Raw genomic sequence first — 18,988 nt, 5'->3', positions numbered from 1 at the left:
CAATTCTAAGCAAAAACTCCATTGTTATTGAAGTGTAAAAACAAATACAACATTTATATAAATTTCATATCTCAGTGGTGTTTTTCGGTTGTTCATTTAACTCAAAACCGAGGGAAAAACAAAATTACTGCGACAGACGATTTTCCTTGGTGTTTTTTGGTTTTTCGTTTAACTTACCGTTCTGCCTTCGGTCATCTTTGCCAAATTCTAAGCCTTGGAATGTCACCCTAGAGGATCTGTATTGGCTACCATAGGCAGAACCAAAGCCCCATCCGAGGCCAAAACCAATCCCACAGCCTCCACCTTCGCATAGAGAATAATTCATTAGCATTAGCAAAGCTGATTAATGAAGGGTTTGTTTTAGTTGAGTAAGTATTAAAGCAATACCTGCACCGAATCCTAAGATATTCAAAGGCATACCTGCAGGTGAGAAACGCATTAATAAAGATGTTTAGAAAAAAATGACCCGAAAGCGTCCTAGTAAACGTAAGATTGTAGAACATCGAAGGCAAAACTGTAATGGATCGACAACAATAAACCATTTATCATCGAAATTCAACATATTAGTGTCAACATCCTTAATGATATTCTTACTAGCCGATAAAGACAAAAGGATAACAAAAACGAAGGGCTGGAAATCCCATCCACTTCATTAAAGAAAAGATACTACAAAGACACAAACCCCATTACTGATTCGATATGCATTGATGCATTCTTGCCTCGTAACCTTCTAACTATCATGATTCGAGCAAAGATAAAGACTCTATAGATGAAACAGCGAAAACAAAACCCTAAACCCTGAATGATGATGAAGAGATCATCATTGGTACTTCATTCTCATTTGACATCAACAATTCAATCTAGAGTATGCAAACCTTCAACTAGCATCAACACCCAAGGGGTAAAAGTATCATGGAGGCCCCTAAGTGTCAGATTGTATTTTGCCCTCTCTACTCAAAAAATGAACAAACTAGTCCCTGTAAAACAGACATAGCTGAAAGAATAACCATCAAGCTCCTACTAGTACAAGGGTCTCCTTGCTACTTTACCACAATCAAAGCAAAAAAACAAAAGTCTATGAAATTCCTCGATGTCCAAAGTCCATGTCTCACAAATTATGAAACTTTTACTTGAATGAAATAACATGAATAATAAAGGTACAAAATTTTCAACCAAATTGAAAAACATTATGCATTGATTAAGCTAAAAAATAGAACTTGAAGGTGGATTAAAGAAAACAGACCTCCAAAACCCCATCCAACTCCAAAACCACACCCAACACCAAAACCTGTGAACAAAATTGACAAAAAAAAAAACAGAAAAAAAGCTCAAAGACAATTTAATTTAATAGAATATTGAAAAGAAGTGTAAAATAAACATGGGTATACCAATGCCAACACCAAACCCGTTGAAGTTTGTAATCATTTTTGTCTTCTTAGCTGTGAATAAAAGCAGAGATGTTAATCAAAACTGGGAAATGAGAGTGATTTAACCTTAACTGTAAGAAACCCAATTCGTTGTCAAAGACTATGGAATTGATTTTCCACGAAAAGGAAGAGAATTGAAGAAGGGATTCGGATTGGGAAGTGAGGGTATTCTTTTGGGTACAGTAGAAGCTTGGGTTTTTGCTTCTCTATTTCGTCTTTGAGAGAAAAAAAGTTTGGACCTTTGAATTACGAAAGTAGAGGACTTTCTTCTAATACCCAAGCCCAAATCATATGATACAAATAATTCTGTTCAAGATGGACCTTTTCGTCCAAATTGTTCAATAGTTGAAGAAATGTGCTTAAATTTGTATTTTATTATTTTTATTCGAAAATAGATAAATTAATCTCTTTAAATTAGATTAAAGAATAAATTTATCCTTTTCGTTAAAAATTTCATCTATTTTTATTGTTAAAAATTGTCGTGGTTGATAGAATAACAAGATAGTTACACATGGTGTGCCACGTATACACCATAGTGATATACATGGAATAGTTTTTAACAGTAGAAATATCTGACCTTTTAACAGAAGGACCAGCTTGCTCTTTGATCTAACGTATAGGAACCAATTTGCTCTCTTTTTTTTTGTAGAGAGTGTAAAATACAATCCGACTCCTAGTACCGAGGCCCCTATGGTACTTTTACTAGTGTTTGGCTCAATTTTAGACTTGGATATTTGGGTTTGAATAAATCTCAGATTTGGATCAATAGGCTCAATGCTCAGTCATGAGTTTGGATTGTTTTAAGTTTTGATCACTTTAAGTTCACGTCATTTTAGGTTCAAATTACTTTGAGTTCGAATCATTTCAATTTTGGGTTCAAACTATTGATTTTTAAGGTCAAATTAAATCGAAAATAATTTAAGTTTGGATTGATCAAATCAAGTTCTCAAATTCTTGTTATAGCTTAATATATCATTTGGTGCTTCAGTTTAACACTTTTTTTAATGTGATATTTGTGTTATTTTTTGGTCTAATATTGTACTTATGTTTGACAAAAGTTATATATTTTGGTACTAAAAGGTAACGATAATAACTTTTTACTGTTTAATTCAATTTTAAGATTAATTTGATGAAAATTAATTGCTAATATTATTAAGTTTAAATTTTTTATGATTTAATGTTAATGATATTAACGTTTGTCAAAATCAGACACTATATTTGAAAAAAAAAATCAAATTATACTAAAGTTAAATTAAATAATAATAAAAACCCCCAAAACCCTAAGGGTAGAGGACAAGAGGGAAGAATATAAAATGTTGAGTTCCATAGTGGGATTGGAGGCGCAGCCAAGAAATTAATTTAGGGTGCAAATCTGCCTAACTTAAAAGCAATCAACTTTCAAATGCATGCATTTTACACTTTTTGTCACTCAATAATTATCTATGTATGTTCATTCTAGGAGGAAAGTTTTGAACACCATGATATTTAAAAAGATAATAATATTTGATATATCATTAATATTTTTAGAACTAGATTGATAATCGAATCGGTTAAATCATTTACTCGTCGGTTCGATTAAAAATTCATAAAAAAATCGGTTCAATAAAGTTTTTAGTGGATTCGATTAGTTTGTATCGGTTCTCATTTCAATTGATCTGTTACTACTCTTAGGATTGGTACTCCAATTGATTCCCGGTCTGATCAATTCATATGTCTCATGCACCATTGGTTAGGGACAACACCAATTTTGTTTTGGGAGTCGGATTCGATTATAACTAAAATGCAATTGTATCATTGCATTAACATAAAATCTTACCATTTCTGAAGGGATTAAATTATAAATCTTTCATTTTGGAGGGGTAAAAAATGAAATTTAAATTTTAAGAGGACAAAATGCAATTTACCATTAGATTATATTAAACTTTTTGCAATTTTTAAAGGAGATAAGAAGACAATTTTCCATTTTCTAAATAGTTTAGAAATTGAGCTTACATTTAGGTTAATTTTTTTGATAAACTCTTTTTAAGGCCCCGTAAGCTCGATTTAAGGTTCACAAATGTAATTATGCAATCAATGGAATGGGGACTTGAATGGATTAATGATGTTAATTGTTTCGATACGTGTCGTAATACTTCGTGGCCCTAATCCGATAACGGATACGAGTTAGGAGTGTTGCATAATTGTTCTCAAATGAAAGCCGTTCTAAATTGAAATCCTGTTCTTAGCATAACTATTCTCAAATCAAACAACAACAATTCTAATCCAGAGTAATTCTTTCAGAACAGAAAATCAAGTGTGTAAGGATTGTGTGGTAAATCTATAACCTAACACAATTGTGTGGTAAGGATTTCATTGAAGATCCTTTCATCAAACTCCACGTATGATAATTACGTGATTAAAGTTAAGCAGTTCATAAGTAAAATCGATGCCCCCTATTTTCACTTTCTCCAGTGAACTTAGATTTCGAATCCAGTCTTTAATCATCATGAACTTAGGAACCAACGCACTTACTTTCCACGTGGATTACACTGTAAAAGTATGAAAGAAAATTACAAAATTTATGCACATCCCAATACCCCCACCTAAATGTACATTTAGAAACTTCACTACGTTAGGAACAAAAATAGTATCACTTTGTACTAAATTATTAATAATCTAAAACTCTTTGGACCAACTTTTCATGAAGTTTTCTTCTATATACAGCATGTTTTATATAGTAGCCGCATAATCTTGAGACCTTCAAACATTTGTACTAATTTTGGTTTAATCTATTGCTCAATTGTTTGTGCTATATTTATATACAGAGCTTTGCTTGGTACTTGATATTGAAATTGTGGTCCCTCAAACATTGCATTTGCAATTATCATGACAAGAGAAATGGTTGGATTGAAAGAGATTGGTCCATTGTGTATCTTTCAATCTTGGAAATTCCATTAGATTAATATAAAATTAAATTCGAACTAAATTGATTTGATCATCAAAATTCAATAATATAATTTATTTAACTCAAACTCGAATTGACCTAAACTTGAAATTATCTGAACCTGTAATAACTCGACCCCAAAAACTCAAGTTTTAAATCCGAATGAAATTCCCCAAAACTAAAATGGACTCCAAACCCAGAATTTAATCTGAATTGACATGACTCAAAATTTTTAAAATTAATTCGACCCAAAGAATTGATAGCTACTTGTTTTCTTTTATAGTTGGAGATTTCAACAACTAAAACCCTAAATAATCTAGAATATAAATTTGAAATGTTTAAACTTGAAACAATTTAAACTCGAAATAATTCAAACCAAAAATGCCTTTTAAATCTGTAATAATCCAATCTAAAAAAAACAAACTTCAGACGTAAATAAACTAAAACCGAAATGATGCAAACATAAAATAACCTAAATCTAAAATTAATACAAAAGAAGCGAATTGGTTTGATTGGTGAACTCTTTTATATATTTTGGTGAATCAAAAGTTAAACATGGCAGATTCAGCAAAAGGTTAAAACCTTGGTATAAAAAGGGTATTTTGTTGTAGACATGTCGAACCCTACTGAATATATCGCTTTTAGAAATCGAAGTTACATCAGATTTGATGAACTTAACAAAAATAAACCTAAGTTTCCAGACAGTATGATGACAAGTATGCACAGGGAATCTAGAAACTTGTATTAATCTGAGTTTTTTTGGAATAGTATTTTTGGAGATTTTCGAAGATATTTGACTAATCATATGTTGTTACAGTTTAACTGCTGTTTGTTTGGTCACATAAGACAAAACAGGTTTTAGAAAATGTAATGTGTTGTGTAAAAAGAAAATAAAAGAGAGAGAGAAGTGGGAAAAAAGCAATATGAGAAATTAAGAGTTCAATTAGGTATCTAACCACTAAAAACATTGTTCTATATATGAATACGAAAATATGATTATATTTATTTAATTAAATGTTGTTACTAGTCATGTATTATGCGTAAAGTTATAGATTTTGAAGTATGGAAAAAAAATTTATTGGAATGTAAAGGAATATCTATAGGATTGATGGGTTTGTTCTGTTGAGGTGTCTATGGTGATTGGCTTGCTTTGCCTCAGATTTATGTGGGTTTAGCTAGCTTGAAGTGCTGTAGTTCTTGACGAGAAGTATTGTTATCTTCAAGGAAGGAAGGTGGGACACTGAATCATAATTCTTTGGTTTTAAGGTGAAAATCTTTAAACCACTTGTGAGATGAGAGTTACCAACCTCCTGGTATCATTAAATTCAACGACGACTGGATGATGTTGCAAAAAGGTTTCCAACAGTGATGACTATGGAGGGTGTTCTTCAAGGTTGCATACGAATTTGGATGCTTTTGAGTTTTGATCATAAATGGAGGGACACAAATTCCTCAAATTACTTGCCTTTGTATGTTTAACATAAGCAATTAGTTTAACTATCAAATAAAGAGTAAGATGAAAATGAATTTACAAAATGAAGCAAACCTGCAAAGCATTTCATTTTCAATTTCAGACTTGCAGCCTTCCATGTCATCGTTTGATCAATTTACCAGAAAGTATTAATGGATGGTATATTAACTCTCTTGTTTTTCTTGGGTAAATATATATTTTGGTATTTGAATTTGACTTTAAGATTCAAATTGGTACTTAAAGTTTCTTTTTGTCTAATTAGGTCACGTGCCTAAATGGACCAAAAAAAGTTTAGGTTCAATTCTTGAATTCAAGTTTACGTACCTAATTGGACAAAAAAAAAACTTTAGGTACCACTTTAAACCTTAAAACTAAATTAAGATACCAAAATGTATATTTACCCTTTTTTATTTGAACCCTCTATGATAATTAGATTGAGTTTTAATTAATGGATTAATATATACCTACTTGGAACTTGACAACTTATACCCAACTAGAATCTAAACTTTTCTTTTCGAACTAACTGGTACCTGAACTTGAAAACAGTAAGTTAACTTGGTATTTCTCTTAGGTATCTGACTAACCCCATTAAAATATGTTGACATGGTAATAACGATCAATAATATGGTGATACATGACAACCTCACATTTTGACATGTGGCAAAAAATATATATTTTTTTAATATTTTATTAATTTTTATCATGTGTCAAAATGTGAGGTTATCACGCATCATCATATTATTAATCGTGTGTCACATTTAAGTACCTCTTATAAAAATTAACCCTTAATTAAATTCAAAGAACATGAACGAAGAGACAAAGCTGTTTCAATATAAAACTCAAACCCGAAACTTCACAAACATAACAGGATTCTAGACCTTGCAAATGGTAGATGCTAAATTAATCATTTCTCATCCACCTATTAAATAAACACAACAAGTACAATATATGTCAGATTTTGTAGTTCATTCACTGGAATCACCTCTCAGTAAACCTGTGAAAATTTTTTTACTACCCCTTTTTTTTTTCTCGAGAAAAAGAGGCAAACAGCACACATTTTGCTTTGTTTCAAATATAGCAAAGATGATTCCATCATCCATGCGCCGCTAGGTGTCATTACACTACTTATCCACCTTGTATATTTATATAGTACCAGAAAACAAAACCCTAACCCTGTTTCAAATCTTTGTTCTTAAAACCAATGGATTCCCTCAACAAAAAAGGGAAGATGACCTCAATTTTTAACACCACTCCTCCTAAAACCATAAACGACATGGTTATGGACCAAATGTGTAACAATCCATGTTGTTTCTTTTGTATCATGAAAGAACCAGACACATCTTTAAGAAGGTCTGGTTTAGCAACTTGTTTCAAGGAAATGTCAGTTATCAATAGAGATGACCAACAACATGTTTTGGTGTTAAGTGGTTTGTGGAACATAGCAATGGCACAACCAGATGATCCTGAGTTTATATCCCTTGGTATCTTTGATTGCATGGTGAGTTTACTCGAGAAAGGAACCAATGATAGAAGCTGGTTATTAAGGGATCAAAACATTTACATCCCTTATTATGCAGCTCATGTTATTGGTTCTTATACTATGAACAAGGTTGAGTTTGCAGAGAAAGCTGTACTTGCTGGTGTTATACCTCCATTAATGGAGCTTTTAAGAGGGAAGATAAGTTGGGTTGAACAAAGAGTAGCTGTTCGAGCTCTTGGTCACCTTGCAAGCTATGAAAGAACATTTGAAGCTGTAGCTGCTTATGAAGAAGAACTGGTGAGACTCACAATGAACTTAGCTTCAACTTGTCTTGATCAAGTGTATACTAAGTTCGTTGGTGTTAAAGATGATAACAAAAGATCAAAATATCATTGTGATTTGCTTACAAGAGGAGTTGGTGGTTTGGAAATGGAGAACCGAAAAGCTGAAGAATGGGCTAGCCAGTTACAGTGTTGGTCTTTGTACCTACTCAACTGTTTTGCTTGTAAAGAAAGATCATTGAACCTTATTTGTAACCAAGGGTTCTTGGTTGATTTATGTGGGATGTGGGGTGGATTAGTGAACCATTCATCACCAGCTGGTGTGGGATTGATTAGAATCTTGTGTTACAGCAAATATGGAAGACAAAACATCTCTGAATCAAAACAAGTGTTGGAGAATCTTTGTCATCTTTCTAGATCATCAGATGATTGGCAATACATGGGGATTGATTGTCTGTTATTGCTTCTCAAAGACATAGATACAAGGTACAAGGTTATTGAGATTGTCACCATGTTTCTCATCGATTTAGTTGAACTCAAAAGCCTTGGTGATAGATCAAACTTGGGTGAAAACATTACAAAAACCCTTCTTTTGGATTATAAACAAAGCAAATTTAGAATCAAGAATAGCCATGTCTTAAAAGCTCTGCAACAAACATGGGAGTTGAAAGTAGAAAGAAGAAAGAGAGAAAAAACCATGTCAGTTGAAAAAATAGAAGAAAAAAGGGTGTTAGTGAACCTTATAAAACAACAAGCTAACCATGTGTTTTGGTTAGGCGATGTAGAGGAAGCCATAAAGATGTATAATGAAGCCTTGGATACATGTCCTTTGAAGCTTCGTAAAGAAAGAATGGTACTTTATAGCAATAGAGCTCAATGTTATTTACTACTTAGAGACCCTGATGCTGCCATTAGAGACTCAACTCGAGCTCTTTGTCTCTCTAACCCTACTAATTCTCATGGTAAAAGCTTATGGAGAAGATCACAAGCTTATGATATGAAAGGGTTAGCTAAAGAGAGCTTAATGGATTGTATAATGTTCATCAACTCAGTAACCACAACCACCACCAACAAGCGTGTGAAGATCCCATACTATGCAGCTCGTATGATCAGCAAACAGATGGAAGCCACGTGGTTGTTTGTCAATGCGCAGTCCAAGTTCACCAGATCAGACGATGATTATGAGATAAGTAGCAATGAAGATGATCATCAGCTAGAATGTGATGAAATGATGAGGCAAATGATGATGATGATGATGGAGAAGAAAAGTATAGCATCTGGTGAGCATTTACTTGATATATAGTACAAAGTTATATATATATACATACAGTACGTACATATATAAATATTCTGCAACATGGCATGCTGCTAAAGTGAATGTAATGTTTTATGACTTTTTTGCTTGTGACCCCTTTTTTTTGTTTTCAGGTCTGTCCACCATAATTGAAGAACCTTTGATTGTAAAGGGAAAAAATTGGAGAGATATGGAAAGAGCAAGAAGGAGAAACAAAACAGCTTTTAATGTTATGGCTCGATCAATGTAATAAACCAAAGACTTATATATATCGTCAGTGCTTCATGTTGCATGAAAGCAATGATGTATTTGATTCAGACACTGAAAATGGATTAGTCTTTTGATTCAGAAAAGTACCATGCATGCACAAATTAATGTTTTTGGTTGTTCTATTATGTTAGAGTTGCATATATGATGATGATGATGACATGAAATCATGAATCTTATAATTTAAAAGAGAAGATCATATGATGAAATATTTTAAGTGGGATGCCAGTGGTGGTTCCAGGGGATCTTTTATATATATATGCATGTATGTATGAATGTATATAGTAAGGAAGAAGTGGGGAGGACCACTTGAGCACAATGTTGAAAAAATGTTAATGAAATGAAAGAACAAAACAAAATGAGGCAAGAGGAGAGGAAAAAAAGCCAACCTGGCTGCTCTTTGTCTCTCCAGCTTTGAACTGTATGTCGTCGTTTTCATGGGGTGAGTGTGGATGCTATTGCAAAGTATGATATATAGAATAAAAGCCTGTATTGCATTTCACTTTTGATTTTGTTATACAAATTTCAACAAGTAGACAAGGAGGAAAGGGAAGGCTGGTGTGAAGGATGGAAAGCTAAGTATGATTAAGGATGCTGATGGAAGAAGATCCTTTTTCCTGGAAGACATAATTTTCTAGTGGTGATGTGGTAAGTGGTTACCAAAAAGTTACCATCATGGCCTGTATGAGACACGATCGGACTCATTCTATTATTTCTTTTGAGAGAACATAAGGTTGTTATGCTTAAGTGATCCCTGGTGGACCTTAAAGAGAGTGTTCACATTGAAAATGTTGGAACATTTTTAAAATATATATATAGTGTTTCAATAGTTACAAATGAAAAGATATAAGTAGTCAAAAGTTATATCACTTTGTTATTAACTAAAAGTTATCACTATTCATAATGATAAGTTACATCTCTTGTTAGTAAAAGTTATGTTACCTAATTATTAACAAAAATTCATAATTATTCAAGTAAATATCTATTGAATAATTGTGTTTATTACTAAAATGTGACTATCCACGTGAATAGTTATATCTTTATGAAGAGATATGAGAACTCTTATAAATAAGAGTCAAATTTCATTTGCTTGGCACATTCTTTTGATTCTCGTTTATCTTCTATTATTCTTAGATTGTTTAATAAATAATTACTATAGAAATTCTTTATAAAAAATTAATATTCTTGTTATGCCCCGTAAAATGCTAAATGGATTGTTTTCACTAGTGCAAAACGTAGACAATAACTAGACTTCATTGTATCCTCAAAGTTCATTTACGAATAACTCTTTTGCACACCAAAATATAGGTAGGGGCAAATAGTACCTACCTTAAATCAAGTGGCTTTGATGTATTGGTTAATTTCTCATAAATTTATTTTTATCCTCACACACCAACAAAAAAGCAAGTGGCTTAACCATAGTAGCTAGTACCCTTATATAAGGGGACAACTCTTGTATTAGCAGGTGGTCTCACGACGGGTGGCTAGACTAGGAGGCAACTAAGAATGACCTAGAGGATGGGAGATAGGTAACTGTCTTCAGGAATCCACCTAGTGTCTTCTAGAAGTGTCATGTGTCCAACCCAAGTAGGGGGTATAACAAGACACTAAATATGAGTCTTTTATAATTGGAGAAATGACTTTTGATACTCTTGACATTTGGATTCCCAAAATTCTCTCTAAGCTCAACTTATATCCTTGTCTAGCCTTTTCGTCAACCACATACAACCTTCCTCCACCTTACAAACTACCATCTACTGCTATGCTCAGTGTTACAGGGTCTACTCTAATTTTTTTCTCCACCTTCTCTTGATTCATCTCCTTCACTTATTTACAACACTTCCTCTAAAACCTCTCACTAAGTATAATGATAAAATTTGCCTTTTAATGGTTGCATGTTTTTACAATGTTGCTTTTAATGTTTTCTTTTCATAATCTCAATGTTAGAGTTTTATTTTTGTCAAAATAGGCCCGATATGGACAACAAAGCTGACAGTAGTCAAGTTAAAATCAACCATTTTCCTGATATGGCAGCATGATATTACTTTTGGTTAACTTCTACTGCGCAATTTTCTCACTATAAACCCATTAATTGCTCACCAAAATCATCACCATTAGCCAATAAAGCTCTTTCATTATAAAAACTAGCATGCCAAGTGTTATACTATACATCGATAATAGCAGTAGGAATGATCGCAAAGCAATAAAAAGGAAAAATAAGAACACACAGGTTTTACGTGGAAAATTTTTATTGGGAAAAATCACGGACAGAGGAGGAGAAAAACAACAAATACAAAAGGTTTTCTTCTACACACGTTTTAAGGGTTAAACAACCATTTTATAATCAACATCTAATAGAAGAAGTATAGCCCTATACGGATTCAACTTGTGCGACCCTCAGTCTTTCACTGTCACAGATCCCCAATTTTATCTCTGTATTTTATTTCTTTAACAAGTGAGTTGCATCTTAAACTTTTCATACCGAAATTCAGATCACACAATTCTAACACCAAGTAGCATATTGTTGTTGTTTGATAGGGTTGTTTATGAACAAGTTCAATATGATAGAAGCAAGAAAGATATTAAATTAAATTGAAAATAGAAAGTGATGCATCACCACCTTTTCAAAAACTTAAACCTATTAGCAATTTGACATAATAACATCACCACTTTTTCACACCTCCCTTAAGAAAAATAGTTTAATGTTGAAATGGTTGGGCTTTCCATGAAAAACTGAATTATGTCTGATATATATATATATATATATATATATATATATATATATATATATATATTGCTTCATTGTCCACAAACACTTCAATGCTTCTACGATGCTTTGTATGCAAATCAAGCATATATTTTCTCAATCATAAGGCTTGCATTAATAGCTGCTATTGCAGCTATTAATTCAGCTTCCATATTCGATTATGCCATGATCTTCTGTTTTTTTGGAACACCAAGAGAAAATCCTTGAGCCAATAATGAAGCAATACTCAAAGGTACTCTTAATATCATCTAAAGGCCCTACTCAATCACTATTAGAAAATCCAAAACGAACATGATGATCGTTTTTAATATAAATTGATAACTTGATATGAAGTTTGGAGAACCACACTCTAAAAGCTAGCAATAAGGATTGGATAGCCTACATTCGTTTAAACCACTTAATAGATTTTGAACTGATCCGCTCTAAATAAAAAAGATTTTTCTTTAGAAAAGTGGATGCGAACAATGTAGAATGAATTTTTTATTTTAGTTAAATAACGATATTATAATTGCATATATAAAAACATCATTTTACCTTTTAAAATTTTTCAAAATTACACATTTATGCTAAAAGGAAACAAATAGTGAGGCAAACAATACCAACTATCAAATGATGACGGATTGATAACATTTATTCCTATCTCGCTCTAATGTCATCTCTAATTTCACACATTATGTCGCGTGGAACCATGTTACTGGTTACCACACACACCATTCATAACCTAATGATCCTAACAATAGGGAGGAACCCACTAATTATAAGCACAATAGCTAGGTTTGAAGGTTTGTGTTCAAATTAATACCTTTTGGGTCATGAAATAAAGTGATGTATGCCCAAAGGCTCAACCTTTGCCATGCCAAGGCCCTTTGTTAACTTGCTTACATTTAATTTTCATAGCACAGATGATTGATTTGGCAGCATCCAAAAAGCATCATGTAATTAAACTAAATTATTATTATTATTAAAAAAAATCAAAGATACCCATTTCAAAACAATGTATCTGACAAAAAATCTGATAATTATAAACACCATAATATTAAGACAAGCCACTTGCCTGCCCAATTTAGATTTTTTTTATTTGTGGGTCAGGTAATGATGGTGGAATTCCACAAACAATTGAAAAGCTAAAGCCTACAACTTGTAAAAGTTAAAATTTTTACAAGTTCCAACCTTTATCCATGTGACATGAACATCATTTATGCTACTATGCATTATCTTTTTAATATTTTAATAATCTTTTTTAAAAGTTGAAAACCATGATTTATTGGGTAAATTACATTACCAGTCCTCTTAAATTCAATATTGAGTAAATTGGTTTTTCTTAAAAGTTAGAGCACTTGAATACCTATCAATTTTGAAAGTAAGCTAAGGACAATTAATTATAGTATTAATGTTTTCTATTAATTGTACATAATTTTGATTAGTAGAACAATAAATTTAGCCCTTGATGTTTATGTGTTTTGTGTAAATGTTGATTACTAAATTTGTTAAATCAAGATCAAATTGACAAAATGTGTAAATTTTGATAGCTAAATTTTTTGGTAAAAAGACCTCTCCAATCCCTTTCAATTTCGAAATTGAGCAAATTAATCTCTCTCAAAAAAATTGGCGCAATTTAATCCTTGTCAATTTCGAAGTGAGCAACTAAGGGCTTTAATTATGGTGTGAATGTCTTCCATCAATTGTACATAATTTTGATTGGTATAATAACAAATTTAGTTTTCAATGTTTATATATTTTGTCATTTTGGCCTCAATTATAAGAAATCCAACAAATTCCACCTCAACATTTACACAAATATTGCAGGATAAATTTGTGAAATTAGGACCAAATTGGCAGAATGTGTATATTTGATGACTAAATTTGTTATTATACCAATTAAAATAATGTACAATTGATGGAAACCATTAATGTCGTGATTAATTTTCCTTAGTTGCACACTTTAGAAATTGACAAGGATTAAATTGTTCTGATCTTTTTAAGAGGGACTAATTTACTCAATTTTGATATTGAAAGGGACTGGAGAAGCTATTTTACCAAATTTGTTATTTATTGCGTTTATGCTCATTTATTTTAACTAAATATAAGATTAGATAATAAATATAAAAAACCTTGCCTCGTTAAAAGTAGAGCATATAACACTTTTGAAGCTTTGATATGAACATCAATGGCTGCCTTGTATCTTTACCTACCAATATTCCTAATCCTTTATGTTTTCACTAAGCATTTCCATAACAAAATCCATAACCTTCCTCCAACTCCATTTCCATGTCTTCCCATCATTGGACACCTTCACCTCCTTAAGAAACCTCTCCACAGAACTCTATTCGACATCGCGAACCGGTATGGTCCTGTACTCTTTTTCGAGTTCGGGTCACGTAGGGTCCTCGTTGTGTCATCCCCGTCTGCTGCGGAAGAATGTTTCACTAAGAACGATGCCATTTTCGCCAACCGTCCTCGCTTGCTCATTGCGAAACACTTGGCTTACAACTACACTGGACTCTCTTGGGCACCTTATGGTGATCTTTGGCGAAACCTTAGACGGATTGCCTCGATCGAGCTTTTGTCATCGAGCCGGCTGCAGTTGTTGTCGTGCATACGGATGGATGAGGTGAAATCGTTGATGAGGAAGTTGTTATGTCGTCAAGATGAACCGGTTGAGTTCAAGAGAGCGTTTTTTGAGTTAACATACAATGTGATGATGGGGTTGATTGCAGGGAAAAGGTACTATGGTTGTGAAGATGTCGAAAACATGGAGGAAGCTGAACGGTTTCGAGAGATACAAATTGAGGCACTCGAGTTGAGTTCGGTAACGAATTTCGGTGACTTTATACCATGGCTTAAGTCCAAGAAATTGGAAAAGAGGTTGATGGAGTGTGGTGCAAAGAGGGATAAGTTTATGCAAGATCTCATAGAGCAATATAGGAGAAAAATGAAGAGTGATCCTAATGGTGAGGGGAACAAGAAGACCATGATTGAGATTTTGTTGTCATTACAAGAATCTGAATCTGATTATTACACTGATGAGATCATTAAAGGCTTGATGATTGTAAGATTTTTATGTTATGTTCTTGTTTGAATTCATTGGTAATACACTGATGAAATTGGTCTAATGTTTTTTTATGATAGATTCTATTGATGGCAGGGACTGAAACTTCAATTAGTTCTATGGAATGGGGACTTTCCCTTTTGCTTAACCACCCTGAAGTGCTTACAAAGGCTCGAGACGAAATCTTGAACACGGTGGGAGACGAGCGGTTAATCGAGGAATCTGACCTGGTTCGACTTCCTTACCTCTGTAGCATCATCTACGAGACTTTGAGAATGTACCCACCGGTTCCAATGCTAGTACCTCATGAATCATCAGAGGAATGCATGGTGGATGGTTTCCGAATTCCAAGTGGCACAATGTTATTGGTCAATATATGGGCTATACAGAATGACCCCAAAGTTTGGGAAGACCCTACAAGATTCGAACCAGAGAGGTTTGATGGGCTAGGAGGTGCAAGAGATGGGTTCAAATCGTTGCCGTTCGGGGCCGGAAGAAGAGGCTGTCCCGGAGAAGGCTTGGGACTGAGAATAGTTGGGTTGACATTAGGATCATTGATTCAATGCTTTGAATTGTCGAGGATTGGGGACAAAATGGTCGATATGAGGGCTGGAACAGGGGTTACCATGCCCAAAGCTCAACCATTAGAAGCAAAATGCAAGCCAAGGCCAGCCATGCTTGAACTTCTTTCTCAAATTTAACCTTATTGGCAATAAAGATTCCAAATTGATGGAATTGGATAATTCAAAACTAATAAAAGCAAGCATAGGAAGTTTCACTTTTAAGACAACTTGCAACATTTTTTGTTGTCTATTTATGTGTGGCATAGAACAAGACATTCAAAAGATAAGAGACAATTTTATGCCATCGGAATACAATAAAAAAAAGGGCTACATTGTTCTGTATTTACAAATTCAAAGAGACAGTGATGCAAATACAAAATTCTCTGACAAACTACAATTCTGATTTTACCTTCTAATTTAGTTAGTCAAGTAAAAAAAAAACTATTACATCTAGTTCAGTTGGTGTAATTACTTTATATTCCGGAGACATTACTGCCTCGATCGTGAGCTTACATAGTTTTCACCCTTGGACCTTGAGAGAATTCACAGGCTTCACTGATTGAAGCCAATCGGATTTCAGCCGGGGGTATGAAACAATCCATTGACAGACCTGGAACGTTGAACGCCACTTCTTCGATTGCCCATGCTTCTTCCATCCTGGTTCTAGTGTGACTCATTGCAGTATCTCCAAACCGAAAAGGGTCACCAAAGAACGACCTGAGTGTGCGATCATTATTCCCTCAACAGGTCTATAATCCTCGAGGAACGAATTGATTGTTGTTTCCCAGTACACGGCATCACCGCCATTGTTCTGAATTCTAGTCAAATGTGAATCTTCCATGTGCACTAGAAGCCCTGTCTTCTGGCTAAAGTAACCAAATAAAACATGTCTTATGATCTCGGCAGGTCCTTCACTCCTGGCCTTCAATGTTGCTGGATCAGCACAAAGCTTGAGGATAAAGCAATCCTCCCGTTTATCTTCTTTTCCCCAATGCATCTCGCATTAGTAAACATGCTCGCCGTTGTTCTTGGATCAAGCCCCTGCAACAGCCAACAATAACAGATTTTCAGATTCCAAGCTAAACAATTTCGCAACATGGGGCAAGAGCCGAGACTACTTTACCTGAAGTGCACGACGAAGGGGTCTAACCGGTCCTTTAGCTGCATGTGCACCGAGCCAAGGAGTGTGCCTCCACACAAGCTTCCCATTACAACCTGCATGAACCTTACTACCGCCAAGTGCAAGCTCAACATACCACATATCTGGATTCATTTGCCATAACACAAACCCACCGGACTCGGCTGCCTTGGAAGAATTCCGATTCTTCGTAACCTTGTTAGCCGTCTCGAACTCGGAAGCTATCATTCTCACCCTTCCCATAGCATAAGCATTGTGAATCGAATTTTGAAGCTTTTGTCCACCTGATGCAGCTGTATATTGCTGTAATATGTATTGAGCTGATGAAGTTTCCTGCAATTTTTTTAAACATGTTACAAGCAATCTCAATAAGTACTAAACAAATCCCTAAACATAATAATAATAAAAACCAACATCAAACATAGATTAAATCCAATCAAAATTTAACCTTTAACTATGAACATGCAAAGCTTATACTTTTTACTAAAATCATGAACTTGTTGATACTAAAAATTAAAGCTTTTTTAAACCAATCAATGAAATGCATTAAGGAACAAAAAAAAGAAAGAGAGAGAAGAAAAGGGGTGACTAACAATTGGGGTATCTTTAATACTGAGTAGAGGAAAAGGGTCTAAAGCGCTAACGTGCACCGGTGCCAACGGCGCACCCAAGACACCAAGCAACAATCTCAGATCGGACCGTTTACAAGTCGAAGTTGAAACGGAAGGAGCGCGTGCTAGTTGACCCTTCATCCACTGAGCCCATCTTCCTTCCATCCTTGAATCTCCGGCGTCAGTTCCGTCGGGATCGGGACCTTCTTTCAACGGAGACAAAGCTTCAGCTGGTCTTAAGCTCCCAGACCTGAAAATCAAAGGGTCCGGCTGTGAAACGTGGTGACTACCGTTGTTCCTCCGACGTCTTAGTAAACCCGACATTGGTGAAGCACTTCTCGCCGGACTTTTGGACCGGGAACGGCTCGGAGATAACCCTCTTACTACTGAAAAAAAACCCTGTTTTCTCTCCATTTTTTTTACGATTTCGCCACTGAAACAACTCCAAAAAAAGATGACAGAGCTTATCGTTAAGCTTTCCCTCTTCTTTGAGACCTTAAAAGCGCGAAATGAAACGCTCTTAAAAGAGTAAAAAAGAAGAAACAAACAATGGTCTTTCACTGTGAGAACAAAAGCAGCTTAAGATACTGAAGAAGAAAAAAATATATAAAAAGGAAAAGAGAGAATGGCGTTAATAAGAAGGAAATGTACTAAAATGGGGAAATTAATTTATTAATTAATTAGGTTAAATTCTTATTTTAATCCCTCCATTATAATTAAATTAATATTTAGTCCTTTTATTTTAATTCGATGTAATTGGATTCTTTGCTTTTGTAATGTCATTACTTCGTCTTTGAGATGTAAAGAAGACATTAGTGTTCCTAAGTTACTCGAGCTCGACTCAAAAAATTTAAACTCGATTTGATAATTATCAAGTCGAATTTGAGCTCGAGTTGATTTGAGCTTAATATTAGGCTTGAATAGCTCACAAGCCTTATTGAGCTTTTTTTTTTTTAATTTTAATATATATTCTAAATAATTTATATTATTTAATTATATCATTGCCCTTAACATGTATTATTAATTCTAAACTTAATTATCAAGCCGAGCTCGAGCTTAAATACCTACAAGCTTAATCGAGCTCGTGTTTGAGCTTGAGTATAAAAATTGATAAACAAGTTTAATGAAGTTGGAGCTCAAATAGCTTGATTGTATCTTGAGCCGAGTTCGAATTTAAAAATAAATATTTGATCGAGTTTAAGCTTACCGGTATTGATCATTAAAATATAGATGTGAATTTTTAAAGTAATGCTTTTAAGAAATCCACATCATGTTACAAAATGGTAATAATAATAATAAGCATTATTTATTTGGACGGGCATTATAAAAATAGTTGACATAATTATGTTAAAATAAAATATAAAAGATAAACCTCAAATTTGAGCATAATATAGGGACTATAATCAGAATTTAACCAATAATTAATTAAATAAGTGATTAACTGATTTCGCAGGTTATTCCCGCGAGACAAGCAAAACAGTATCACAGTTAGGTGTGTTTAGGGTTTACAGAGAGGTTTCGTGGTGTCTCTTTTTTTTTTTTTAATTTACAGATTTTATATTTTTTTTATTTTTGTCGTTTTTTTTTTGTTTTGGGGACTGACAAATTAAATAAATAAATAAATAAATAAAGGTTAATCTCGTGACGGAAAATGAAACGGAGAGAATCTGTTGATGTGTGAAGGAAAAAATTGCGTGGGGAATAGTGCCGGTGTTTA

General features: G+C 33.7%; 4 protein-coding genes across 4 annotated transcripts; 2 read left to right on the top strand and 2 right to left on the bottom strand.

The window, feature by feature from the left end:
• Window positions 1–3: 3 nt before the first annotated feature.
• LOC105773027 (protein TRIGALACTOSYLDIACYLGLYCEROL 5, chloroplastic) lies at window positions 4–1,668 on the bottom strand. Its single transcript, XM_012594602.2, has 4 exons — window positions 1,389–1,668; window positions 1,244–1,288; window positions 388–420; window positions 4–303 (listed from the first exon to the last, which is right to left on the bottom strand). The coding sequence occupies exons 1-4, from the start codon at window positions 1,423–1,425 to the stop codon at window positions 125–127; spliced, it is 294 nt and encodes a 97-aa protein (XP_012450056.1). The 5' UTR covers window positions 1,426–1,668; the 3' UTR covers window positions 4–124.
• A 5,009-nt stretch (window positions 1,669–6,677) lies between these two features.
• On the top strand, window positions 6,678–9,305 carry LOC105773025 (uncharacterized). Its single transcript, XM_012594600.2, has 2 exons — window positions 6,678–8,862; window positions 9,011–9,305. Exons 1-2 carry the CDS (start codon window positions 7,023–7,025, stop codon window positions 9,124–9,126), a joined length of 1,956 nt encoding a protein of 651 aa, XP_012450054.1. The 5' UTR covers window positions 6,678–7,022; the 3' UTR covers window positions 9,127–9,305.
• Window positions 9,306–14,036: 4,731 nt separating this feature from the next.
• LOC105773522 (cytochrome P450 81Q32) lies at window positions 14,037–15,864 on the top strand. The gene is made up of 2 exons (XM_012595499.2): window positions 14,037–14,959; window positions 15,040–15,864. The coding sequence occupies exons 1-2, from the start codon at window positions 14,078–14,080 to the stop codon at window positions 15,658–15,660; spliced, it is 1,503 nt and encodes a 500-aa protein (XP_012450953.1). The 5' UTR covers window positions 14,037–14,077; the 3' UTR covers window positions 15,661–15,864.
• On the bottom strand, window positions 15,807–17,874 carry LOC105773523 (uncharacterized). Its single transcript, XM_012595501.2, is given in 5 exon segments — window positions 15,807–16,219; window positions 16,222–16,491; window positions 16,494–16,563; window positions 16,646–16,993; window positions 17,254–17,874. Coding segments are annotated over 5 exon segments (1,308 nt in total). The 5' UTR covers window positions 17,686–17,874; the 3' UTR covers window positions 15,807–16,031.
• Between the last annotated feature and the right edge of the window lie 1,114 nt (window positions 17,875–18,988).

Source organism: Gossypium raimondii, chromosome 6 (assembly GCF_025698545.1).
Source record: "Gossypium raimondii isolate GPD5lz chromosome 6, ASM2569854v1, whole genome shotgun sequence".
Lineage (NCBI taxonomy): Eukaryota > Viridiplantae > Streptophyta > Magnoliopsida > Malvales > Malvaceae > Gossypium > Gossypium raimondii.
This window is presented reverse-complemented; position numbering and strand designations above follow the sequence as displayed.